The sequence below is a fragment of the Silurus aristotelis genome (genome assembly GCF_946808225.1).
Source record: "Silurus aristotelis genome assembly, chromosome: 5".
In the NCBI taxonomy this organism is placed as follows: Eukaryota; Metazoa; Chordata; class Actinopteri; order Siluriformes; family Siluridae; genus Silurus; species Silurus aristotelis.
Window position 1 is genome coordinate 24,640,473 of NC_139578.1, and position 27,613 is coordinate 24,668,085.

Genomic DNA, 27,613 nt, shown 5'->3' on the forward strand with positions numbered 1-27,613 from the left:
AGTGTGAGGTTAAATAAGTTCTTGGTCTGTTCTTAATTCAAGCTGTGTGTGTCCACCGATGTTTTTTCCTTTGTTCATTGACATTCATTTGTAATATAAATTTTAAGGTATTTTACTAATCTGTGAATTCTCTTTGAATGATCCTAATTGTGCTGTTTGAAAAAAATATATATTTCGAACTATTCAAATAACTTTATAAGGTGGAATAAATCGTTTTAGGTCAGATCTTTGTTCTTTAGTCTGAGGAGCCACAAGGTTTGGTCTGCATTGAAGTTGTAATTGTGGAGAACACCGTGTTGGAGTGCTGGAATTGTTTGAAATTTCAAATCTGCTAACTACAGGTTGCTATCCAAAAGACTGTCAGTGAATGAAAACGATTCACAATTGGAACACAATTTATAGTCCTGTTTAACCTGATGCCGCCTCTGCCAAGTTCATGTCAGTAATGTTGCAGTCACTGAAACTGCTGGTGGCCAGTGTTCAGTACGTTCAGCTTGATGTTACAGAGCAGAGAGCATTTAGTCAAACTCACAGTCAGTGAGTGGCAGAGCAAAGCTGTTAGAGTATTAATAAATCACAGTGCCAGGTGCAGCAGTGCCTTTAAAGCATAAAACAATAGCAAGAAAGCAGGACAGCACTCTTATCAGGCCTCTATTCAAAGTCAATGAGGTGCTTTAGTACTTAATGCAGGTCTTTTACTCAGGACGTGTTCGTCGTTCGAGCCTGCGACAGTCCATCATGTTTTATTCACTGTATTGGATTTGATTAGTTGCAAAGCAACAGCCACCAGTGTTTAATTGGGTTTTATGGTGCGGTGCTGTGCTTTGTGTTGTGTTAAGCAGTGCAAACAGTGGATGAGCAATAATTGCAGGAGGAGACAGAAATAGCAACAGCATGCTAATTCAATAAACTGGGAAGGGCTGATACAAAAGAATGGATGCGTGCTTTTACCAAAAACAAAACCCTTTTGTAGCCACCTTTTGCAGCTTTGCCCACTTTTAGCATTCACACAGTCAGCCTCATGAGGTTTCAAACCTAAAATGGTTTTCCATAAAGCTTGAGGAGTTCCCAGAGGTGTTGAGTGCTTGTTGGCTGCTTTTCATTCGATCTCATGTCCAAGTCGTCTGATGCAGTCCAATGGTTTAGGAGACTTCACATGGGGATACATTTGAAGTTCTTAAGATTTTTTGGCTTGACTAATCTTCATATCTAAAATTAATGATGGACTCTTTTTTCTCTTTTTTTCCACAATATGGATTTGTACAGTAGCTGTAGTAGCACTCATAGGGCTGTTTTTCCTCTGCACAAGACTGATACTCTTCTTACAAATTAACTTTAGACAATGCCCATCTGTGAACTGCAACCCAGTCCAGGTGACCAGGTGTGTGTGTGTGTGTGTGTGTGTGTGTGTGTGTGTGTGTGTGTGTGTGTGTGTGTGTGTGTGTGTGTGTGTGTGTGTGTGTGATAGCAGACATTTGTTTCAGGTAGAACATGTTGGAAGAAAATCAGCAGCAACAAAGATTATTCAGCTCTCTTTTCTTTTTTTGTTTTCCACACTAACACCTGAATCCCAAATTATGGTAAACTGGATTTACTCTTGTGTAATGTGTTGTGTGTACATAATCTGTAATGAAAGTAATGATAATTAATTCATAATCCAGTTTGCCCCGCAGTGTAGATTAGAAACGGGATCTCGGTTCAGATCACTTGACCATCTTTGTTCTTAGAAAACAAAATATGTACAATGGTTTATGGTGAATTGTTTAATTTGATTTGTGGTGTGTGTGTGTGTGTGTGTGTGTGTGTGTGTGTGTGTGTGTGTGTGTGTGTGTGTGTGTGTGTGTGTGTGTGTGTGTGTGTTGAATTCTGCCACCTCTTTAATTCACCCACAGAAAAAGCACATGCAGCGTGTTCACTGTTGTCATACCAACCGGCTATTACTATGGGATGTCAGTGGAGCTCGCCCATCGCCAGGAGGATTGAGAGGGTGCAGTTGCCATAGCGACCGCTTAGCTAGTGAGAGAGTGCAGTGAGTGGGTAATTAGGTTTGAAATGTGTCGAGAAAAGGAAGGTGTTATTTTGATCAAAGATAACAGCAGGGAAGGAAAATACACTCCTTTGTCTCAGAGACGGGGGTTGGGGGGAGGGGTGCAGGGGGCAGGTCTGTGACATGGCACCACTTTGTTTTCACTGTCACTTTATGTGCTTAAGGCCACATTTGCATTTGGATGATTGATCTCCGTACGAGGCTCTGGGAGACTTGGAAGCACTGAAATAGATGAGTTTTACAGATCATGATTTCCTTTCCAATTAGATCTCTGCCTCTCTTCAAAGGCTTTGTGTGTCCACTGTTTTGAAGTAGCATTGGTGCAGGTTTAAACTGAGCAGGTAGCTTTACTGCTATGATTCAATTACTCAGTTTATTAAAGCCGGTTGTCACAGTGTATGAGAATTCTGTAATGGACTGTCTGATAATGTTCTCCATGTCAGACTATATGATAAACATCCTCTAATTTTAGACTTGTGATAAAAGCTAATTACTATATTCTGCTTACATCATTATTTAGTCTGAAAGCAGCTGTTTAGAGAATTTGCTAATAGAATAGAAACATTATTTAAAGTGGGCTTTGAGATAATATGGATATTTTTTCTGTTTCGTCGTTTGCCTGTAAAATCGTTATAAACCTGTGAGTTTTGTTAAATAAGTCATAGCACTTTGACTTCTTCTAAGTTTGAATGCTGTGCCACTGAAAGCCACCAATAGTCTCGCCATGACCAGAAGTGAGCATGTTACCTGTTTTATGACCATCATTCTGAACTCATGACCCAATTATTATTTTACCCATGCTAGGCCCAGGTTTAGTTCATATGCACTGCTGGTCTACTCCAGTTTATCCCCTAATTTACCATAAGCTTGACTCAGGACACCTGGCTGTGTACCCTGCATATTCCACTTCCATGGGAAACTCATTCAATGAATAACGTATCATTTTTCAGCCTAATCTTAGAGTGCATTTGTATTGTGTATTAAGAATTTCAGCACCTTTCCCTGTACAGTGAAAAGAACAGGAAACTAGTTTCCTCGATTAAAATTGAACACTTGTAATAGAAGTTGAAGGGCAGCTGTTGAACTCAAGTGTATATGAAAATATATATAATGTTGTAAAATGTTACATTTTGCCTTTTGTCTGTGGTAATTGTAAGCGCTAATAAGAGAGCGAGAGGATTACTTTTCTCAGGGTAATATTTGCGGTTCTGAGTGTAGGCAGTGTAGCTCAAAGTAAACACAGAAGCGCCTCAGGTTCTCCCTGAAAGAAACTAAAATAACCAATCAATAACCGGAGTTACTTTTTTCTGTATTGCACTAGAGGCAGCAAGATAGAAATTTTCCTCATGTTGAAATTATTTAGCAATCACACATACATGGACATCCTGGAGTAGTTCCTTTAAATCCAATTACTTCTTTCATCTCCTACTTCCATTACAGTGCAAAAAAATACAGCCACTCATTAAAGTGGACAGAAAACCCCCTCATCAGCTTTATTACCAAGGTATTGGTGTGTGAGGGAAGTGTGTGTGGGGTGGGGAGGGGGGATCTGGACCTATTCCAGCTGTGTGTATGAACGTTTTATATCTTGCAGAGACCCACACATCCAGCAGGTGGCAGCATGAGCAGTGACTGGCATAAACTCCTTGCACATAATGGACTGCTGGTGTGGAGAGCCTCATCCTCTCACTCTGATAGTAGTGAGTGTACCTCTAGTCAACTTGAGTGTGTGCTAATACACTCTTTAGTAGGTCTAAGTGAGATTTCACTACAGCACAATTCTTCCAGTATCTTAATTCCTTATACAAACTTCCTTGTACAGACCTGCATTTACAACTTCTTCACACTTTTTTTTTTTGCCAAATCCTGGATCAGATTCCCAGCAAGGCGTGCTGTTATAGAAAAAAAAATCAACAACCTGAGTGAAGTGTTACATTCCTTTTGTAACACAGCAGCATTCCATCGGTTACTTTGGTAAAAAACTGTTATCGGGAGCACGTTAAAGAGGCTGTTGTTTGCTCTTTTTTCCCCTCTTGAAGTTAATAAGATCGAGTTTGCTGTTTATCAAAAAAACCACAAAGTGTAAACTCATCAGTCCTGATAACTTTCATCTGAAAGAAGCCACTTTCACTTTTTCCACAAGTGTTGTACTTAATGAAGCTGATGTTTAATAAACATTTACACCATTGTCTTTAGCATGGACCACACTACAGTTTGATTAACTAGCAGAACCATGGAGATATTCTTCTTCTTTTGGCTTCTCCCATTACGAGTTGCCACAGCGGATTCCCCCCCACGCTAACAAAATCTCCATTACTTTGCACTGTTGTCCACAGGTACCTGAACTCCTCCACCTTCTCCACCTTTTCGCCCTCCCTCTCATTCACACACATGTACTCTGTCTTACTCCTACTGACTTTTATTCCCCTTCTCTCCAGCGCATATCTCCACCTCTCCAGGCTCTTCTCAACCTGCTCCCTACTATCAGCACAACAAGGAGAAATTAATGCTTCTAAATATGTCAGGGAGCTCCTGACTAAACCTCCTGCAGAAACGCTGTGTGACTGATGTTTATTGACTCTGTGTGTGTGTGTGTGTGTGTGTGTGTGTGTGTGTGTGTGTGTGTGTGTGTGTGTGTGTGTGTGTGTGTGTGTGTGTCAGCAGTTATACAGAGAGCTGACCCAAGCTTCTTCATTTCTGCCCCCATCTTCTGTCTGTGTTACCGCTGAGCCAAACTGTCAGCACACTCTCTAACACTTACACCCTCACAGAAACACACGCGTGTATGTAGCTGAGAGCATTAGTATTTTTCCTGGAGAGTGATGGCCTCATTATTCACCGCTAATGAGAGAGAGCTTCCACTCAGTGGAACACAAAAATAGAACACATATGGTGTTTATTTTTATTATATTAGATTTGAAAATTGATCCATGCTTTTGAAAATACGTGGAAATAAACAAGAAATTGCATGCATTTACACTGCTTCTTGTAAAAAAAGTTTCTAGAAGTGAGTAGAACATTTTGTTTGCCTTTAAAGTGTAAATATTATGCAAATGCACACAGTGTTTGAACAGTGAAGCTGTGTTCACTATGTAAACCATAAAATATATAAACTCCAAAATCATACAAAATGAAAACACTTTTATATGAAATTTCATCCGTATGGATACACTTGGATGTGCATGTGCATGTCTGTGTCGTGTGTGTGTGTGTGTGTGTGTGTGTGTGTGTGTGTGTGTGTGTGTGTGTGTGTGTGTGTGTGTATGTGTGTGTGTGTGCACACTGATAGTGTTTCGAGTGTAGCATATGCTTAGGAGAAGAAGCCCGCAGGGTGGAGTCCATCCTTCTGTCACCCTGGCAACATTCCCCTCTTTGCCTGCCTCACAATGTGCAGCACATTAGTGTGTGTGTGTGTGTGTGTGTGTGTGTGTGTGTGTGTGTGTGTGTGTGTGTGAGAGAGAGAGAGAGAGAGAGAGAGAGAGAGAGAGAGCAAGAGATAGATAGAGAGAGAGAGCAAGAGAGAGAGAGAGAGAGAAAGAGCGAGAGAGAGAGAGAGAGAGAGAGAGAGAGAGAGAGAGAGTTATCCAAGTTCATGATCAAACGAGGTACACTGAAGCTGTGAGGAACACTAGCCACTGCACCATTTTGGTAAAAGATATATGTCTTGCTTGCTTTGCTCCAAAGCTTTGTGGCTCAGTAAGCCACCTTCTTCCTATTCTTTTTCTTACTCTCTCGCTCTCTTTCTTTCTCTCTCTCTTGTTTTAAAAAGAATCGAAAATTATTCGACTGCTGAATAATTAACAGGTTTACTTGTGGATGTACTGTGCTGGAGAGAGAGAGAGAGAGAGAGAGAGAGAGAGAGAGAGAGAGAGAGAGAGAGAGAGAGAGAGAGAGAGAGAGAGAGAGAGAGAGAGAGAGAGAGAGAGAGAGAGAGAGAGAGAGAGAGAGAGAGAGAGAGAGAGAGAGAGAGAGAGAGAGAGAGAGAGAGAGAGAGAGAGAGAGAGAGAGAGAGAGAATATATATATTCAGGCTAAAAATCCTCTTAAAGCAGCTTAGTGTCAGTGCCTGCACATGTTCTCAGATGTACACTTTATTGTCAAAAGTTTGCAGACACCTTGTCATAAGTATGGTATGAGCTTTTTGAGCATCGCATTCCATGTTTCGTCACAATTTGCTCTTATAATCCCCTCCACTCTTCTGGGAAGATGTTCCACTAGATTTTGGTTTGTGCTGGTGGAGATTTGTGTTCATTCAGACACAAGGGTGTTAGTAAATTCAGGTACTGATGTAGGTGAGGTGAGGAGGCCTGAGGTGCAGTCAGCGTTCACCCTAATGCCAAAGGTGTTCAATAGGGTTGAGGTCAGAGCTCTACAGCAGGAGATTTTCCACTCCAACACATGCAAACCATATCTTCATTAAGTTTGCTTTGTGCACAGGGGCTTTGTCATGCTGGAACAGGTTTGGGTCTTCAAATTCAAGTGAAGGTAAATTTCATGCTTCGGCCTCCAAAGATACACTGTACAGCTGTGTGCCTTCAGCTTTGAGATAACAGTTTGGGAAAGAACCGCATATGGTTGGGAAAATCAGGTGTCCCAATACTTTTGTCCATATAGTGTATATTCAAATCAGCCAATCTTGACTTGTGCATGGGCAGTGGAAATGTTTAGAGCCAAACTAATTTATCATGTCCAGTAAATTTGAGTTTAGTTCCCAGAATGAGTGCGTTGTGTCTGTCTGTCTGACCGCGAGTAAGAATGCATTTGATATCTAAGAGTGCAGAGAACAATGCTGAGTCATTATTATCATCTGTAGTGTTATCTCCATCTCTGCTCCCTTTCTCACAGAGCAGGAGTGTTGTATCCTTTAGCTCAGAGAAGGAAAAAGCTGCTGGGACTTGTGACTTTCACACCCTGAGAATGAAGTCAAGCTTATTGAATAAATGAACTTTTGTAATGTAAATATGCACCCCTGATGGAGCGAGAATCTATTTATCAATGTTGAGAGCTAGAAACGTGTCTTCACGATGAGTAATTAAACCCACGATTGATTGCTGCGCTACAGCCTTTTCATTTTCATCTCCCTCATACCGTGCGTGCTGTTCCCCTCTTCTACTATTTTAATCCGTCTGCTCCCTAGCTAGCTAACATTAAGTGCGTCCGAGGGCACAATCAGCTCGACGTTTACAAACACGACTCTCCTGCTCTGTAAACACAGTCACACTGGTACCTTCTCCACAAATTTCCCCCGAAGCGTCCTAGTAAAGATATATTGTTCTTGACAGCGATGTTTCAGCACTGTGCTGCAGTGTACAGCGTCACCACACTCACTGATCCGAGACGCTTTCAGCCTGTCGTCCACATTTACACTGCCACAGACCAGAGCACACGCTAAACACAATGCTGCAACAGCTGTGAAAACACTGTAAGATATAAATAATGTCCTGGAGTGCAATACAGATTATTACATTGTTGTGGTGTAATATAGTAAGTTGCAAAGAAGAAAAAAAAGATAAGTGTGTGTATGTGAGGTTGTGAAAGTTCAGCTTCTAAGCAGTCTATCATTTCTCTCTCAGCATGCAGGTTTAATGCTTTAATAAAGTGCTATAAGGAGTGTAGAGGTGACCTTCATTGAGGTTACACATCCTCTACACACACACACAGTTACCTAAACTTTACCACAGAGTTGGAGGCACACAATTGAATGTGAACATTGACTGCACCCCAGGCCTCCTCACCTCACCTACATCAGTACCTGACTTTACTAACATCCTTGTTATAGCACCCTCCAAAATCTAGTGGAACATCATCACAGAAGAGTGGTGGTTATTCCAATCCATGTGAACCACATTTTATGGTCAGGTGTCCACAAATGTTTGTTTATGTCTGTCACACCATGTTACATACTCATACTGATTATTTTATAAACCTGATCTATGTATTAGCTCTCTTCAGAACCTCTCAGCACTCTCATACTGCTGTAATCTTCTCATGATCCAGTCTATCATCTCTGGGTTGACTGAACAGTTTAATAGTTTTTAAAAGTTTTCTAGGCTGCTAAAGGAAGGTCAGATTTTTAAGACATTTTTCCAGTAAACTGTGCATGACTACTCTCGCTCAAAATCTCTGAATCAGTGGGATAAATGTGTAAATCTGTTATTATATTTATTATATCTTATTATATTTTGCAGAATTTCCAGGCTCTGCCCAGGCAGCCAGTACAGATCTCAAAGAGGCAGTGTGTCGAAGGTAAAGTACGCTATAAGTGTAAGAGACATTTCGTCTGCAGACAGCGTACTATTACTGCGTAATATCTGTAAGGTCAGAGGCGTTCTCTTTAGTGCTGACAACAGGAAATGTTGTGATAGGCAACTCACAGAGACTTTATAATGCGACTGCCGGCATCGAGACAGAGCAGAACCCTCCTGGGGTTTTTACTTAGTACATTTTTTAAAATATCGGTACGGCTTTTTTGTGACTCAGTGATATAACTGTTAGGTCGATGTCAGCATTTTCTTGCTTTGCATTTTCAATACTATCTTTGTTCTGTTCCTGGTAAAGACACGACACTTTTCGTAATTTCTCTTCAAAATGTACTGATATAGAAAAAGAATTATTCATAACTTGACAATTTGTTGCATGCTGATAAGATTCAATGTCACCATCTCCACATTTTGGAGCTGTTTTATTCCTGCTATACCGCAGCTATTGCACTGTTTCTATGACGTGTTAATTAAAAATAAGCCATAATACTTTTCTATATTGTGGAATGTCAAAAACAAGTTTTCATTCAGCACTTGCTATTAGAGCCGATATAAACTCGTGTAAATACTGCAAGAACCTAAATACCTCACTGTTGTCCATGTAGATGACTTCCCAATGTCAGAGGAACAAAAAGACTACTGCAAATCAGTGTCTCCGCATAGAAAAGTTCACCATATGTTTTTCTTTGTTATGCGAGTGAGTGTGCTCCTCTTTTAATTATTAGATAGAATGATTTATGAACATGCAGGATTTACCAAAATACATCTGAAAACAGCTGAAAGAGAGTAAATGAAGGACAGTGATTGGGTATTCACTTTATATCATTGCTAGTTGGTCATCTAAAGTCTGTAAAGGTGTAGAAAAAGGAACAATAAGGTAAAGATTTAGTTTGTAATAAAACACGATAATACAACCGAGTGATGCGCAGAAGCTGCTTACAGCAGCGGGCGCATGCTTCTGCACTTTCATACGCCCCCAGAGCCTCATTCTGTTAGCTCCTCTATCTCTCTCACATTCTTGCCCACTCTCTCTCTCTCTTTCTCTCTCACTCTCTGCACATTTGTCCTATCTATCTCATTGCTTTGTCTCCCTCTCTCACGGCCTTATCTTTTTTCGACTCCTCCTCTCATGTTGTTCTGCTCTTCTTTTGTTCCTCCTCTCTGTGCATTTTCTATGCATTTGTGTTTCCTGTGTTTTACAGCAGCTCTACATCAGTGCCTCAGAGGCATTGATTTTTAGAACAGTTTTATACTCCATTCTTACACACACACACTCACACACACACACACACACACACACACACACACACACAAACCCATCAATCTGCTCCTGCAGTGCCTTCACCTCACACTCTCTAAATAAGTTTGTGCTTATGGCTGTTTTCTATGCTGGTCCAAATAAAAAGGTTAAACACTGTGTATTTATGCAGGAGAATGTTTTCAGGTTGTCTAAATAAACTTGTTTCCTGTGATTAGCCGCTACGGGGAAGGAGGCAGAGCTGGTAACGGTTCACCCTCGTACCATGTTCATACCACGAGAGGGCTGGAGTTTCCTTTCTGCAGGTGAGAAGCGACAACTAGTTTAGAGTTCCTCAATCAGTCTATCAGTACGGCAAAGCAGCCTTCATCTTTGTGTTTTTTTCTTTTTTTAATAGTCAATAGCCACTGAGCTAAAGGAATAGAGATTAGCATTAGCAGCAATACCAAACATACTACATTATATAGCGTCTTAATGAGTACTGCTTAGGAACCACAATAGTACCCATGCGCTTCATTTGGAAGAACATACTGACTGGCACAAATGCACCAGGCAATAGCTAACTGCCTCATAAAACATATCACTTCATGGTCGGGAATCTCGTTCTTGATTTTCCATGTGCAGTTTATGTTAAACATGAGATACGTCAGATAAAGACCACAGGTCAATGTCACAGCCCACCAATTATCCTCAGATGTTTAAATTAGCAACACAGTTTTACCTGATAAACTGCTACAATACACACTATCATGGATGAAAAATGATCTGACCAGGGATGATCCTCTTCTATGGTCTTCTTCTTCTTCTTCTTCTTTCGGCTGCTCCCATTAGGGGTCGCCACAGCGGATCATCCGTCTCCATACCACCCTGTCCTCTACATCTGCCTCTTTCACACCAACTACCTGCATGTCTTCCCTCACCACATCCATGAACCTCCTCCTTGGCCTTTCTCTTTTCCTCCTACCTGGTGGCTCCATCTTCAGCATTTTTCTACCAATATAATTCATGTCCCTTCTCTGCACATGTCCAAACCATCTCAATCTCGCCTCCCTCACCTTGTCACCAAAACATCCTACATGTGCTGTCCCTCTAATAAACTCATTTCTAATCTTGTCCATCCTCGTCACTCCCAACGAAAACCTTAACATTTTCAGCTCTGCTACCTCCAGCTCCACCTCCAGTCTTTTACTCAATGCCACTGTCTCTAATCCATACAACATCGCAGGTCTCACCACAGTCCTATAAACTTTCCCTTTCATTCTTGCAGATACCCTACTATCACAAATCACTCCTGTCACTCTTCTCCACCCACTCCACCCTGCCTGCACTCTTTTCTTTACTTCTCTAACACACTCTCCATTACTTTGCACTGTTGACCCCAGATACCTGAACTCCTTCACCTTCTCCACCTCTTCTCCCTGCAACCGCATCACTCCACTGCCCTCCCTCTCATTCACACACATGTACTCTGTCTTACTCCTACTGACTTTCATTCCCCTTCTCTCAAGCGCATATCTCCACCTCTCCAGGCTCTTCCCAACCTGCTCTCTACACTCACCACAAATCACAATATCATCTGCAAACATCATAGTCCAGGGAGACTCCTGTCTGACCTCGTCCGTCAACCTGTCCATCACCACTGCAAACAGGAAAGGGCTCAGGGCCGATCCTTGATGCAGTCCAACCTTCACCCTGAATCAGTCTGTCGTACCTACTGCACACTTCACTGCCGTCACACTGTCCTCATACATGTCCTGCACCACCCTCACATACTTCTCTGACACACCTGACTTCCTCATACAATACCACAATTCCTCTCTCGGCACCCTGTCGTACGCTTTCTCTAAATCCACAAATACACAATGCAGCTCCTTCTGTCCTTCTCTATACTTCTCCATCAACATCCTCAAAGCAAATAAGGCATCTGTGGTGCTCTTCCTCGGCATAAAACCATACTGTTGCTCACAGATGGTCACCTCTTCTCTCAGCATGGCTTCCACTACTCTTTCCCATAACTTCATGGTGTGACTGATCAACTTAATTCCCCTGTAGTTACTGCAGGTCTGCACATCTCCCTTATGCTTAAAGATCGGTACCAGCACACTCCTTCTCCATTCCTCAGGCATCCTCTCCCCTTCCAGAATCCTGTTAAACAATCTGGTTAAAAACTCCACTGCCATCTCTCCTAAACATCTCCACGCTTCTACCGGTATGTCAATTGGTCCAACCGACTTTCCATTCTTCATCCTCTTAATCGCTGCTCTCACTTCCTCCTTACTAATCCTATCTACATCCTGCTTCACCAACTCCACATCCTCCAACCTTCTCTCTCTCTGATTTTCCTCATTCATCAGCTGCTCAAAATACTCCCTCCATCTTCTCAACACACTCTCCTCATTAGTCAACACATTTCCCTCTCCATCCTTTATTGCTCTAACTTGCAGTACATCCTTCCCAGCTCCCTCCCTCTGCCTGGCCAATCGGTATAAATCCTTTTCTCCTTCCTTAGTGTCCAACCTCTTATACAGCTCCACATATGCCTTTTCCTTGGCTTTCGCCACATCCCTTTTTACCTGCTGCCGCATCTCCTTGTACTCCTGCCTACTTTTCTCATCACTCTGTCGATCCCACTTCTGTTTTGCCAACCTCTTTCCCCTATTGCTCTCCTGCACTTCCTCATTCCACCACCACGTCTCCTTGTCTTGCTTTCTATTTCCAGATGTCACACCAAGTACTTTTCTAGCTGCCTCCCTCATCACTCCTGCAGTAGTTGCCCAATCATCCGGCACCTCTTCACCACCACCAAGCCCCTGTCTGACCTCTTCCCTGAACCTCACACTACACTCTTCCTCCTTCAGTTTCCACCATCTTATTCTTCTTTCAATCCTTACTTTCCTCCTCTTCTTCTTCGCCTCCAAAACCATCCTACAGACCACCATCCGATGCTGTCTAGCTACACTGTCCCCCGCCAACACCTTACAGTCTCCAATCTCCTTCAGGTTGCATCTCCTACACAGAACATAATCCACCTGTGTGCACCTTCCTCCACTCTTATACGTCACCCTATGATCCTCCTTCTTCTTAAAATACGTGTTCACCACTGCCATTTCCATCCTTTTAGCAAAATCTACCACCATCTGCCCTTCCACATTCCTCTCCTTAAAACCATACCTACCCATCACCTCCTCATCACCTCTGTTCCCTTCACCTACATGCCCATTAAAGTCTGCCCCAATCACCAATCGTTCTTTCCTAGGTACACCATCTACCACTTCATCTAATTCACTCCAGAATCTTTCCTTCTCCTCCATCTCACAGCCAACTTGTGGAGCATAGGCACTGATGACATTTATCATCATCCCTTCAACCTCCACCTTCACGATCATCACCCTATCAGAAACTCTCTTCACCTCCACTACACTCTTACTGTACTCTTCCTTCAGAATCACCCCTACACCATTTCTCTTCCCATCCACACCCTGATAAAACAGTTTAAACCCACCTCCAATGTTCCTGGCCTCACTCCCTTTCCACTTGGTCTCCTGAACACACAGCATATCTACCTTTCTCCTCTCCATCATATCAGCTATCTCTCTCCCTTTACCCGTCATAGTACCAACATTTAAAGTACCAACCCGAACCTCTACTCTCCTACACTGCTCCTTTTCCTGCCGTCTCTGTAGACGTCTTCCTCCTCTCCTTCTCCTCCTTCGGCCAACAGTAGCCTAATTTCCACCGGTACCCTGTCGGCTAACGATACCTGTGACGGTCGTTGTTAACCCGGGCCTCGACCGATCCGGTATGAAATTCTCATTTGTGATCCGCATATTTGATTTGGCACATGTTTTACGCTGGATGCCCTTCCTAACGCAACCCTCCCCATTTACCCGGGCTTGGGACCGGCACTAAGAGTGCACTGGCTTGTGCCCCCCTAATGGCTGGGTTATCCTCTTCTATGGTCTACAGTATCTAATAATTCTAGGGTTATCTGCAGGGCCACTGGTTATACTCTGGATACATAATTTGGATATATAAAGTAGTTTTTTCCTGATAAACAGGTGGAGATAAAACACATTAACTCAGAGCAAAGAGAGGAACAGTCATGTTGGATTTTTTCAGATCAGAGGGAACGGTGAAGCTGCTTTGACTGCAACTGTCACTGGCCCTAACTGTGTCTCTTGTCATTTCTTGTTGTGTCTCTTTCTGGTACTGAGGGTCTGTTATTACTGAGAGGGAGGGAGACAGAGGATTGTGTGTGTGTGTGTGTGTGTGTGTGTGTGTGTGTGTGTGTGTGTGTGTGTGTGTGTGTGTGTGTGTGTGTGTGGTGAACCTGCTGTTCTCATGCACCATGGGAAAAGAATGTTCTAAGTGTTCTGACCCAGCTAAGTACAGACGCCCTGACGCCCGCCTCAAAACTGTGTCACAGCACAAGATAGAAACGGAGGGAATAAACGAGGAGGAATAGAAACAGCAAGAGCGAGATGGAGCGATCATTAAAATAGGGCCAGTCTCTTTGTTGTCATTACCGAGATGAATCAAGGACACCAGCACTGTGTGTTCCTGCTCCACAGGGTTTGTGTGTGTTTGCTGTGTGTGTGAGTAAGAGATAGTATGCGAGGCCTGTAGTGGTCTTGAAATATTTGATTATAGGCTGCAAACAGGAGAAAAGGTTTTTATTTTTTTTATTTTTATTACAATCACAACCAATCATATAGCTTGACACCTGTTAAAATATATACAGGTTTTCAATAATCTTCTCAAATACTCAATAGATCGTGTAAATGTTGTTTTTTTAATGAAACGAACAGGAAATAATTTTCCATTTAGAGATTGTTTGGTACTTTTTTGCGATATAGTTCTAACAGTCATCACTGTGAATCGTCTTTGTAAAAGAAACACAATGTATGTGGAGTATTGTATATTGTACACAGTCACATGTTTATGATGCAAAATCAAGTAATACTGCCGTTTCCCCAGTGTTTCTACTGCAGCTTCAAAACGGTACCAAACCACCACATTAATGAATCAAGCAAAACTATAAAGCGTTGGTATTTCTATATGAAAGCAATAATTTTAAGTCCCAGTGCTGCCAAAGAGTTGAATAATGTGGATAATTTACTCTAAAGGTATTTACCTTAAAGCACTTCACAACGTGGGAATTTTTCCGTGGACAGAAAGTTCTTTTACCGTCAACCTCGGCAGTAAGAGTTAGAAAGAGAGAGTAGTGAAATGCAGTCGGTCGCTACACCACTTTTACATCGAAGGGAAAGCATTCAGAGACACTTAGCAGTGGTTATCACAGGAGACCGTTCTCATTTCCACAGTTACACATCAGGTTACTATTGCAGTTCTGATCACATGATCACAGAGCAGACTTCAGTATCAGTAGCACACATATGCTGTATCTTACTGTGCAAAGAGAAAAGTGTGTGCATTCCCATAATAGTAGTTACACGGGTGGATAAACAGACAGATAAAAAGGTAATGGAAATGCAAACAGGGTCACATTTATGTGTCACATGCAGGCACATGGATTTTGGTGATGGGTAGATTTAAAGAGGTCGGGGGGAAAAGTTGTGCAGTAAAACTTATAAAATTTGAGATTTAATAGTTCAATCACACACACACACAGACACACACACACACACACACACACACACACATACAAACACACACTATCGTTTTGCTGGGAATTGAAGTTAATAATAACCTAAATGTTATATGTAGTTTAATATATATAGTTGTAGTAACATATGTAGTTGGTGATCCTATAACGGTTGCAAAGAAGTGGAAACTTACCTGGAATTTATGGGAATTCAGAAAGTTTGCATAAACAGTATTATATACAAACATAAATATAAAGATTTTATTTAGTCATAGGCTGACATGCATGCCCAAATAATACAGATTTAAAAAAAAATACATTTTTTACATTGATTTAATTGTTAGTTTAATTTTGGTGCGCGACAGCTTTACACAAAAGTTTAAAACCATAAATGTATGTAATGTTAAATGTAACGTGAATACTCACCAAGGTGAACATTTTTAACATGCAGGATTGTAAAAATGATGTGTGTTATGGAAGAATGCAGAGTGCATGTAGGGGGCGTTGCCTCAGTGGCCCTGCATTAAGGGTGCTGTGTGCATGTGATCGATGAATGTATAGGGTAGAAATTTATCTGAAATTGCATTAAATCTGGTTGTTTAATCTCAAATTATCCTGCAAGATATTTTCCAACTACATTTAAGTTCCCTGTTATTGGCTATCCTGCAATTTAGTAAATTCCCAGGTTATTCACATTAATTCCCATGGAAAGTTTCCAGTGTTAAAAATTCCTGGAATTTTGCAATCTTCATCCCCATTCTCTTTTAATGAGGACTGAATCAGGAATATCAACAGACAGAATCTATTAAAGGTAGAATAATATTCATAAAATGTGCACATTATTATAACACTAAAGGGTAAGTTAGTTAGTTTTTACTTTCTAAAGCAAAAGAGATGCAGAGATGCCAACTAATTAACTGTCACCTGAAAAAAAAAGCTTTCCAAAAAAAAAAAGGCAGAGGTTGTTAGCAAATTTGAGTCCTAAGTTGTGAATCAGTAGGAACACATGGATAGTGGAGTGGGGCTGTTTGTTGGATAAAATAAAGGTGGAGCAATTTTTTTATTATTATTAGCATTTTATATATATATATATATATATATATATATATATATATATATATATATATATATATATATATATATATATATATAGCTCTAGCTTTTGAGTTGTACTTGTCTACATTTATTTTAAGATATACTTGTCTACCTTCTATATACACTTTATGGACAAAAGTATTGGGACACCTGATTTTCCCAACCATATGTGGTTCTTTTCTCAAAGCTGAAGGCACACAGCTGTACAATGTATCTTTGTAGGCGGAAGCATGAAATTTTACCTTCACTTGAACTTGGTGACCCAAACCTGTCCCTGCATGACAAAGCTCCAAACTCCATGAAGATATGGTTTGTGATATGGTGGGTTGAAGTGGAAAATCTCCTGCTGTAGAGCTCCGACCTCAACCCTATTGAACACCTTTGGCAGAAATGTGAACGCTGACTGTACCTCAGGCCTCCTCACCTCACCTACATCAGTACCTGACTTTACTAACACCCTTGTTAGCACCCTCCAAAATCTAGTGGAACATCATCTCAGAAGAGTGGAGGTTATTCTAACAGAAAAAAGGTCATAGATGTGGCATCTTGAAGCTGAAGGTGTGACCAAAATGCCTCAGTAAATCCTGTCCTTTTCAGTGCTTACATTAAAAGTCAGTGCACTTTATCCACTGTAGTGTTTTATGCACATGTACAATCCAGCAATTTCAGGAATATGTATGAAACAGGAGGCAGATTGGCTGTTCTAGATTGCTGCTTCATGTGAATGTGCATTTATGGAGTCATTTCCTTGGTACATTTTCCACCTTTGGTGTCTTTAATCGACTCTGGAGCCACTGTGATACTGAGCCCAGGATTAAAGTGAACATGAATAAATAAAAAAGGAGCAGTTACTTAGACAACGTATTCAAACATATAGAGGCTTTTAAATTATAAGACTTACGTCCAAGACAAATTTCAAGCAACTGGTTACTGAGTCCATGTAAAATTTCTGCAACCTGTGGCTTAAATCTACTTTTTGAAAAAGGAAAATTGCTTATGGCCTGTCCTGTCCTGTCCTGGCCTGGCCTGTCCTGTCTTATCCTGGCCTGGCCTGCCCTATCCTATCATGTGTCCCATGTGTTTTGTTGTTTGCATTTTGTCTTCATTGACGTTCGTCTAATGAGCAGTTTAGGTCAAACATTACAATCATTGATGTCTCTGACTCCCTGATCACACAGTGTGACAAGAACTCAATAACTCATTCATATTACAGAAATCCCCCCTCCCTCCCTCCACACACACACACACACACACACATACTGTTGTATGTGTGTATGTCTCTTTACTGTGTCACTCATCACGCAACACTACACAAACAAAACACAAGGACGGGTAAACCGAGCATACATTTGTGAGTGGAGAAAGTTGTTAAAAGAACAGTTTCCTTCTCTTTTTTTTTACATTACGTAACGTATTTGAGGGGAAACACCATTGAATAAATGTGTGTGTTTGTGTGTGAGAGTTTCTTTAGCAGTATACACACCCTTGGGTTGAAGTGTAAGCTCATTCCTTAACACTTTCTTTTATCAGACAGTGAGACTGCTGGGACGATTACTGTGCCTGTTCACAGAGAGGGGGATATGCCAAACACACGCACACACACAGATTTTTACATCCACACGTGAACGTTCTGTTTCTTGCTTTCTGGTCTCACTTTCTTTCTTTGTCTAAAAAATTGTATTTGATGATAAAGTGTGTTTTTACCTGGAAAGTATGGTGATACAGAACTATTTACGCTATGTTGCATGTGTTTGTTCTCCTCAGCACCTCCCACGTCCCATCATTTCCCATATCCTACTAATGTTAACAGAGTTCGATTTTACATGATGGGAATGTTATTACTGAAAATTGCATTGCTGTATAATTTAGTGTTCTAGATGTAACCCTAACTCCCTGGTACAACTGGCTTCACTTCTTAAGCTACATCTCTCTCTCTCTCTCTCTCTCTCTCTCTCTCTCTCTCTCTCTCTCTCTCTCTCTCTCACTCTCTCTCTCTCTCTCTCTCTCTCTCTCTCTCTCTCTCTCTCTCTCTCTCTCTGTAGATTTCTGCCAAGTAGAGTTGCGTCTGTTGGCTCATCTGTCATCTGACCCAGAGCTGTTGAGAATCTTCCAAAACCCAGAAGCAGACGTTTTTAATATGCTTGCCTCTCAGTGGTGGGTACAAACTCACACTCACACATCTTGATACCTGAGAAGCTTATATCCCTCACAGACACACACACACACACACACACACACACACACACACACACACACACACACACACACACACACACACACACACACACACACACACACATACATATCCAGCCTCTGATTTGTACATGAAGGAGAACTCCAAGAACATGATTTCAGTCCTTCCACTAACATGTTCTGGGCATGCGCTGCGAATTGGGGGGAGCAACGGATCTAAGCATCCCTTTACACATTGTCAATGCTGTTGCCATGACGACCCACTAGAGGCATCACAAGTGTTTTGTTTTGGCTCCCTGCCTGCATTAGACACACTAAACTCCACTTCACCACTGAACAACATGTTTTTGTGGCATATAATGAACAAGAATCCAGAGAAATTTATGTAATGTGCTAGTCAAAGTTACAGGTAGTTTAACTAATGGTGCATGTCAAAGTATTTTAGATAACCATTCAACAAGTGTATAGTATTTATTGTTTTACTATTATTATTTGAGTCATACATTTGAGTAAGGAATATAGAATTTGGGGTCAGTGGCTTATTCCTCTTATCCTTAAGCAATACTTTTTAAAATTCATTTTACATTAAATGTTGTGGAATGTGCATGAAATAACTGACTTCCTGTTATTATTTAATTCTGTTACAGTAACTGTAAAAGCTGTATTGTTACAGAATACTTTACCTTATTCAGTACTATACATTTTACTTAAGAAAGAAAAATGTATAGTAGTGGATAAGGTGAAGTATTCTGTAAGAAGTATTCTGGGGATGAATGAGCTGTTACCATAGAAGTGTTAACATATTAGAATAATTATATATATATATATATATATATTAGTTAGTTAGGGTTATATATATATATATATATATATATATATATATATATATATATATATATATATATATATATATATATATATATAAAATTATATATTCAAATATAAACTCAAATTTTAGCAACAATTTTAGCGTATCTTTTTAAGGGACAATACTATAAAAATTAAACTTGGATATATTTTACGGTAGTCAATGTGCATCTTGTATAGCAGTACAGATTTACTGTCCCTTGGAAAAGAATTTAACATACAGCCATTATTTTCTAAATAAAAGGCAGCAAAAGTGAGTACACCCTGAGTAATAACAGTTGTATGTCATGTAACAATGTAAAGCCACATGTCCTACTCATCATGTTCATGTTTTTATCTGCTTGACAGGACAATACAAATGTGTGTATCTTGTATTAGAGCAGTTAAAATTTGGTGCTTTGAGTACAATTCTCTAATACTGACCACTGGATGTTTAACATAAAAACCTCATAGCAAAGACTCTCTGAGGTTCTGAGAATTAGAATTGTTGCTCTCCACTAAGATGGCTGAGGCTTTAAGAAGATCTGTAGCACCCTGAAACTGAGTGACAGTACAGTGGCCAGGTTCATACAGAGGAGTCTTCCTGCTGTGCATCAGGTGCTAAACAAACTGTTAAACAAACAGATATATGAGTGCTGACAACATTGCTTTAGAGGTTGCAGAAGTGGAAGGTCCGCTTGTCAGTGCTCAGACCATACGCTACACAATGCACTGAAGCTGAATCAAAGAGCAAAGAGTTTGCTGAAGACTCTCTGTCTAAGAGCATGACTTACTGGTGTTGTGATGTCCTGTAGCCTAATGAGACTAAAATTTTTATTATTTGACTCAGGATGGTGTCCAGCATGTGTGGTGATGCCTGGTAAGGAAAAGCAAGAAAATTGTGTCTTGTCTACAGTCAAGCATGGTGGTGGTAGCATCATGGTCTGGGGCTGCATGAGTGTAACATGGATTCCAATTGTAAAGTGACATTTTGAATCTGAACATGATACTCTCCCTTTAGAAACTGGGCCAAAGGTGATGAAGTGACCAAGTCCATGTCGAGATCATGTCTCCAGACCTGAATCCTATTGAGCACATGTGGGGCATCCTTAAACGGAAGATAGAGAAGCATCATGTGTCTAACATCCAGCAGCTCTGTGATGTCATTAGGGAGGAGTGGAAGAGGATCTCAGCAACAACCTGTGCAGCTCTGGTGAATTCTATGCCCAGGAGGAATAGGGGAATTACTACATAACATTGTACATTAACATGTTCATTTAGAGTGTACTCCCTTTTGTTGCCAGTTATTTAGACAATAATGGCTGTATGTTGAGTTATTTACAGAGGACAGTAAATCTGTACTGCTGTACACGCTGCACATTGACTACTCTAAAATATATCTGTTTCATTACTATATTATTGTCCCTTGATTAAATGATTAGAATAAAACTAAAATCTCGTGCCTACACCCAAATCATTATAAGTTGCTTAAGCCCCATGCACATAAAATCTCTGAATAGTCAGTGTCATCGTCTAAATAATCAATTAAATAGAAATTAAGATCATTATACGAACTGCTGAATCGAAAACATTTTGATTGCTTTCGTAATTAAAATGTGCGTACATTCTGCCCAGTCAAAGACACACAATAATGCAGTGCACAAACGCTTCATCTAGCTGTCATTTTAATGAGGACATCTGGAGGGACGGATTGCTGAGACAGACATCATTTATGACTTCTCAAAAAAAACATGACCAGCCTGAACCCCTGCCTAGTACAAAATCTGCATGCACAGTGATCTCATTCAGACTGACTTACATAGTGCTGTGTGCATAACAAGAGGTGTGTGTGTGTGTGTGAGACCCTTAAAGTCTGACATAATTCAGTCTAAAAGTTGACCTGATATTAGCCACTTGCTGCTGATTTTGCCAAGTCAAATTCGGACTCACTGTCACTCTGTGGGTGTGCCTTCACCACTGACACTGCTGTCAGATACGTTCTTATATAACTCTCTCTCTCTCTCTCTCTCTCTCTCTCTCTCTCTCTCTCTCTCTCTCTCTCTCTCTCTCTCTCTCTGTAGGAAGGGTATAAGTGAGGACAGTGTAAGTGCAGAGGACAGAGAGCACGCCAAGCGCATTGTCTATTCTGTGGTCTATGGAGCTGGTGAGATCTCTTGCCAACACCCATATACTCAAAGTCACAGAATTCAGAGTCAGTTATTTAGGTACAGGCAAATCTCAAAGGTTTGTGGACAACTGATCATACCACTAATTATGATTGTTACACAGCCAATTCTACATTTATGCCCTCTTTGCTGTTCAAATAATCTCCACACTTCTGGGAAAGCTTTGGATTTGGGGATTTGCTCATTCAGCCTCAAGAGCATTATTGAAGTCAGGCAGGACTTATTGAGGTCTCAGAACAATGTTGAAATGCAACTGAAATATATGGACACCTGCACTATTCGAATCACAAGAGGATTCACGGTTGGAGAAGACGTTGAAGTGAAACTAGGCCTATTATTAAACATATGATACTTTTTGAAAGTGAATCACAGTCAGTGTAATGAGAAGTTGAATTCTGAAATAATTTTGTTTAACAGACTGTAGTGTCAGACTCTGATAAACAGGATGAGACAGGCTGGCACAGGGTTTGCTTATTATCAGATCAGACTGAATTCTGTGGTACTTAAATGACGATAAGAATAAGATCGAGCTCGAATGAGCATAGTCATTTTTTTACAGACGGTATCACAGTGACAATCATAAGGATTTTTTTGGTTTGATTCCTGTTTGCTTATAGATCACTCAGTAAAACTAATTTACACTTCAATTACACTGAGCACTGCATGAGCTTTTATAGGCTTGAAACAGATTGTGTCCACAGAGCTGTTAGAAGATTTCTAAAGCTGTGGATATGAAAAGAGTGGGCCAATCTGAGGTTAATGTATTACTACCTTTATTGAGTCTAATAAGAGCTATAGCATGTTAAATGTTCAATAATATTCAGGTTCATTTTAGGGTTATCATCCATGATATGGTTGATCCTTATTAATATATATTGTCATTATCTTTTATTTTACATCCCTCCGGCGCTCACAAAAAGACCAATTTAGGTACTTAGACTCTCGGCCATCCAGACGTCTACCAATCTCAGTTTTAGAAGTCATGACTGTTAGATGATTGATTACTGGATTAAACATTGTAAGCTGTTTAAGCTTCATTCAGATTCCAGCATCTTTAAGGTGGAAAAAATTGCACAATGTATTAGTGCAGGCATACTCCATTTATAATGACTTACAATTAAATTTCACATTGACCATAAAGTTTTGCTCTTGACATTTAAAGCTTTAATGGGCTGACTCTGCCGTATCTTGGCGAAGCTCTGAAGCTTTATAGCCACTTCAGAACATTCAGCTTAGATGAGGCAAATCCCTAGGATCACTTCCAGCTCAGTCAGTGGAGGATCCTTTTTCTCACAGAGGGCTGTGGAATGCGAGCTCCTCTGGGTTTTAATTTAGATACATAATGTACTTTTTCTGACCTTTAAGCAGTATTGTATTTTGTTAGTATATATAATTTTTGCACTTTCCCAAATGTAGAGAAGTGTAGGACAGTAATGAACTAAATGTAATTCATTACTGTATTTAAGTAGCTTTTTTATGTATCTGTATTTTACTCAACCACATTTAGCAAAATCAGTTGTTCCTTTTTATTTATGTGCAGATTAAAACGTAACTGGTCAATCACACAGCAAACCGCCAATCAGGGTGGAGCACATGCTCTGTTTTGAACTCATAATTGCCGGTTGGTGGTAGCTACTTATTACAAGCATACAGTTCAGCGTCAGTTCAACAGCAAGCAGAACGAAAGGAAGAAACTCCTGACTTAAACTTGCTGCAGCACCTGTGGCCTTGTTTACCAGATTTAATTTGAAATAGTTGAAAAGAAGGTTTTGGGCTCATAATCATTTTAAGGGCTATCAATCATTGTTTGACTCGTTAATAAAATAAAGTATAATAGGAACATTATTGCCATAATAAATCATAGTACTTTGGATATTTAAATGGATTCGAAGGCAAATACTTTTGTAAATTTTCCTCAAGTGAAAATTTAAAGGGACACTTTTACTGGAGTAATATTTTATCATGTGTGTCTTTATTTTAGTTCAAATGGTTTGGGTACTCGGTCCACCACAGTTTGAGAGACTGTGCGATGTTTTGAATTACACTGAGAGTCTTCTAAATACAATGGGGGGTTTTATTATGACTGTTCGGCTCTGTTTATCGAACTTAACTGGGTTGCCACTGTTGTTGATTTTGAGCTTATATCAGTGAGCATGTGACACTCACTGACACTCTCTTGCTGTGTCTATCAACAAGGTTTTACAGCATTTTGACCTCCAAATGCATTCTTCAGTGTTACACTTCCTGTGCGAACCGAGCACAACATGAAACAATGAAACATTTTCAACAAAAATCACTGCAACATGTACAAGATCCTGGAGGAAGAAGATGGAGTGTCATAAAAAGTACAGTCTTTCAAAGATCTGTACATAACCATGGTAACAGACTACTAAAAGAAAAAAGACATACAAGACGCACACAATTTAAAGGGCTGACAGGAATGAGCTCATGCACTTGCACTGGCACCGGTCAGAAGATAAAGTACAGTTCGATGCTCATGAGATGAAAGGTGATTTAGAGGAGAGGCATAAATAATCCGGTGAAGGGGTGTTTCAGAGGAGTGTGTGACTTCACCTAATAAAAATGTTCAAGTGTGTTGCTGTAACACACACTGGCATTGAAAGCTCACAGGTCCCAGTTATCCAGTTTATCAGTGTAAAGTGCATCTTCAGCAAAAGTGCGCATGTCTTTTTAAATACATGGCATACAGACTGGACGAAGTCTAACGTAGAAAGGATCTTTCCACTGTTTGGACTTCTTTGGAGATAAACACATCTCAATAACCGAAGATTTTTTTACCAGAGAGTTTGAAATCTGATCAGATCTATGATACACCGGACAATACAGTTTACTTTAATATCAGCATCATTAAAGTATTGAAGTATCACATTATTAGTATGCATGTAAATACAACAAACTTGAACGCACATAAACCTGAGCTACTAAAACGTTTTTGTTCTTTTTTATTCATTGCAGTTTTCACCTGTTTGTTCTCCCTCACTTTTTTTTGTTATCATCTCGCATGCTGTCTCTCTTTAATCCCATCTTATTCCTCTACTAATTCTGAACACAGATGAGGAAATGAGCTTTAAAGATGACTTGGGGGAAAAACCCATAGCCTGCATCTGTATCTCTGTTGGCTAGGTAACAGTGGAGCCTTTGATATGCCACAATGTGGTGACTGTGTATAGCTGCTTTCCTGTGAGGTGGGAATGAACATAATAGCTCATTAATTTTGCCACAAAGTTGTGGCCATAGCAATGCACAAGGAGGCCGAATTTCTCACTCCTGTACCATTCACACAATTTAATATCGACAATTAAAGGAGTCACGTATCTTAGTTAACTTGGGTGTATAGAGATTAGTGAATCTACCGTGGAAAGTAAAAGAGAACCTGAATTCATTCTTACTGTAATGAAGATGCGTTACAATCCGAAGGAGGAAATATGTGTGGAAAAAGTGTGCTCTGCTTCAGTGTCACAGCCTGGGTTTAAAAAGTGACAACGAATACACACCATCTTATAATGTGTAACTTTACAAATGAAGGCATCACATTTAATGGCAATAATTATCATATAACAAACAAAACTCTTTAATAGGAAGATAATCGGTGATGTAACTCTAACTAATTAGAGATACATAGAATTCTGTGGAATCTTTCATAGACAAGTATGACATTCATTTGTGCCTCGGATCCTGTCTATCAGTATGACCAAAAAAAAATATGGTACTGAGAAACTGCAAGTGCAAACTTCTTCCAGAGTCAGAAAATGTTAAAGGATTCTGACCAAGACTCCATAATGTTACATGTGTTTAATGTAGAGAGTTTGTTACCATAGAAACAATAATTAGAATGCATAATCAAATTTTGTAATATGGATGATGTCAGAGCTGTTCTTACAAAAACCTTTAATCAGTACCTTCCAATCAGTCAGATATGAGAATTCATTTGCGCTCTGATATAATGATGTTTAACACAGGTTTAAAAAAGACTTCGTATCACACAGCCAAGTGGTTCATGCTTTGTTGCATCCAGCGAGTTTTATATACAGATGTACCTGTAAGTTATCAACTATGAATGATGTCATAAGTCATTTTGCGAGAAAAACTGTTGCTTATTAGTCGTGGTCTGAAAGTAATGAGCTTAAAAAAGAATAACACCTGGGTTTGCTTTATTCTTTCCTTCTCATCCAAAATACTTTCTTTTAACTGCTTTTTTTTTTTACTACCAAAATGTTTCACTCTGTCTCAATCTTTGTGTCCTCGCTCTGCAGGAAAGGAGCGTCTCTCTGGTATTCTGGGTGTGAACGCTGAAGAGGCGAGTCGTTTTCAGGAAAGTTTTCTCCAGAAGTACAAAGAGGTGCAGGCTTTTATCCAGTGCACTGTCCAGCACTGCCACAAATACGGTGCGTGTCTGTGTGTTATTTGGTTACTGTATAATTGCCTATGAGTAATGAGAACAGGGTAAATAGTTTGCCCTTTGTATATTAGGTTTGCTAAAGAGTGCATGTGGAGGATGTAGAGAAGAGAGAAAAATGAGCACGAGAGAAATGAAGGGCAAACCGCTGATATTCGATACCTTCTGAAAGTGGCCACTCAATATGTTTACTAAAATGTCAGCATCACGAAGTGATTCAATTCTCACAACAAATACATACACAACCTATAGTCCTCAGACTTATGTGCAACACAGATCAATCACTGCCCAATGTTACACACCTAGATCTAATTATATGCACACAATTATGCTAAAAAGAAGGCTGAGGGTGTTACGAACGAAAATCCCAAATTCTAGCAATCAAGTTTAAACTTGAACTTGGGCCTTAGTTAATCTCTCAATACACATTCAGTCGCATAATGGGCTTCATGCCAGGACTGAAGAGTCAAAGCCAAAGAATGTGAGATTTTGTTCTGAAGTTGGGTTTCCCAGGCCAGAAATAATAAAGAGGTGCCTTGTCTGTGTGTACTGTATATCGACTTACCCACCTGCCAACCAAGCAAACATAAACTTCTTATGATTGATCACCTTTACCTTTTGATGTCACATTTATCCTAATGGAAGTAGCCCAGCCCCACTAAACATATTCATATAGATGAAAATGACCATAGATGCATTAAACACGTGCTGTGGTTTTCACAGTGACCACATCGCAGCACATCTGTACCCCCAGTACATATACAAGGTAGTATCGAAATGTTTTGAGATTAGTTTTTAAGCACACCAACAGAGGGCAGCACAAAACTCCACGCACATTCACAGGGAGCACTGACCTTCATAAGTCAGTGTGCCAAAGGATATCACTCTGTTTACATCGGGAGCTGTGCAACTGGTGTTATTCTGACCACGTGCATTACCGTGTCTGTTATTCTGACCACATGCAAGTTTCTCGCCGGGAACAGCATGACCTCACTTCTGGTGATACCTTTTGATGAGGTATGAGGATAGGTTTCTTTCTCATACCATCTGAGGGAGTTTTTTCTCACCACAGTCGCCACTGCCTCGCTCATTAGGTACAAACTTATAATGAACAAACGTGTAGGGACTAATCTCTTTATCTCTGTAAAGCTGCTTTGGGACATTGTTTAATTTTGTTTATGCGCTATGCAAATAAAACTGAATTAACTGAATATAGTACATTTTGGAGCAATGCTAGACAGCACTCTTCAACATCATCAAAAAACCAACTTGAAACATTGATGATCAATGTCAAGTAGTATTGAGTTATCTGTCAACAGCCTCTGTTTAACTCCTGTTAGTGCCTGCGAGCACATCCGTCTTCTATGATCATCTCCCATTTCACCAGAAGGTGATAATAAGGTTGCTATATTTGTAATAGTCTCCTGGTGTTATGATCCAGGTCCATAAGGTTAAAGGTCATGGGGTGGACACCATGTCTTTGATGACAATCAGTCTTCCAGCCAGCTGAAACCTAATTTATAGTCACGACATGGCAGAGTGACTTTACTCTGAGCATCTGGCAACTTTGGCACGTGGCACGTCTGCCTGCCTGATAATGTGCATGTTTCCTTTGCGTATGATGATATCTGTAGCATTATGAAACACACGGGAAAATGACTGAGCAGAATCTATTAAATTGCAAGATCTTAAGAATTAAATTTGTGG

General features: G+C 40.2%; 1 protein-coding gene across 6 annotated transcripts in view; it reads left to right on the plus strand.

Annotated features, from left to right (window-relative positions):
• poln (polymerase (DNA directed) nu) overlaps positions 1–27,613 on the plus strand; it is a gene marked incomplete at its 5' end in the record, with an annotated part of 56,567 nt that overhangs the window by 24,625 nt on the left and 4,329 nt on the right. For 5 of the 6 annotated variants that reach the window (XR_014533642.1, XM_083541410.1, XM_083541409.1 and 2 more), the window contains 5 exons: positions 8,235–8,292; positions 9,783–9,869; positions 18,307–18,418; positions 21,385–21,467; positions 25,764–25,895. Coding sequence is in view for 4 of the 6 variants with exons in the window: in XM_083541410.1 (XP_083397536.1) it covers positions 8,235–8,292; positions 9,783–9,869; positions 18,307–18,418; positions 21,385–21,467; positions 25,764–25,895 (472 nt within the window). The remainder of the gene's footprint in view (positions 1–8,234; positions 8,293–9,782; positions 9,870–18,306; positions 18,419–21,384; positions 21,468–25,763; positions 25,896–27,613) is intronic. The other variant, XR_014533643.1, reaches the window with a different exon arrangement.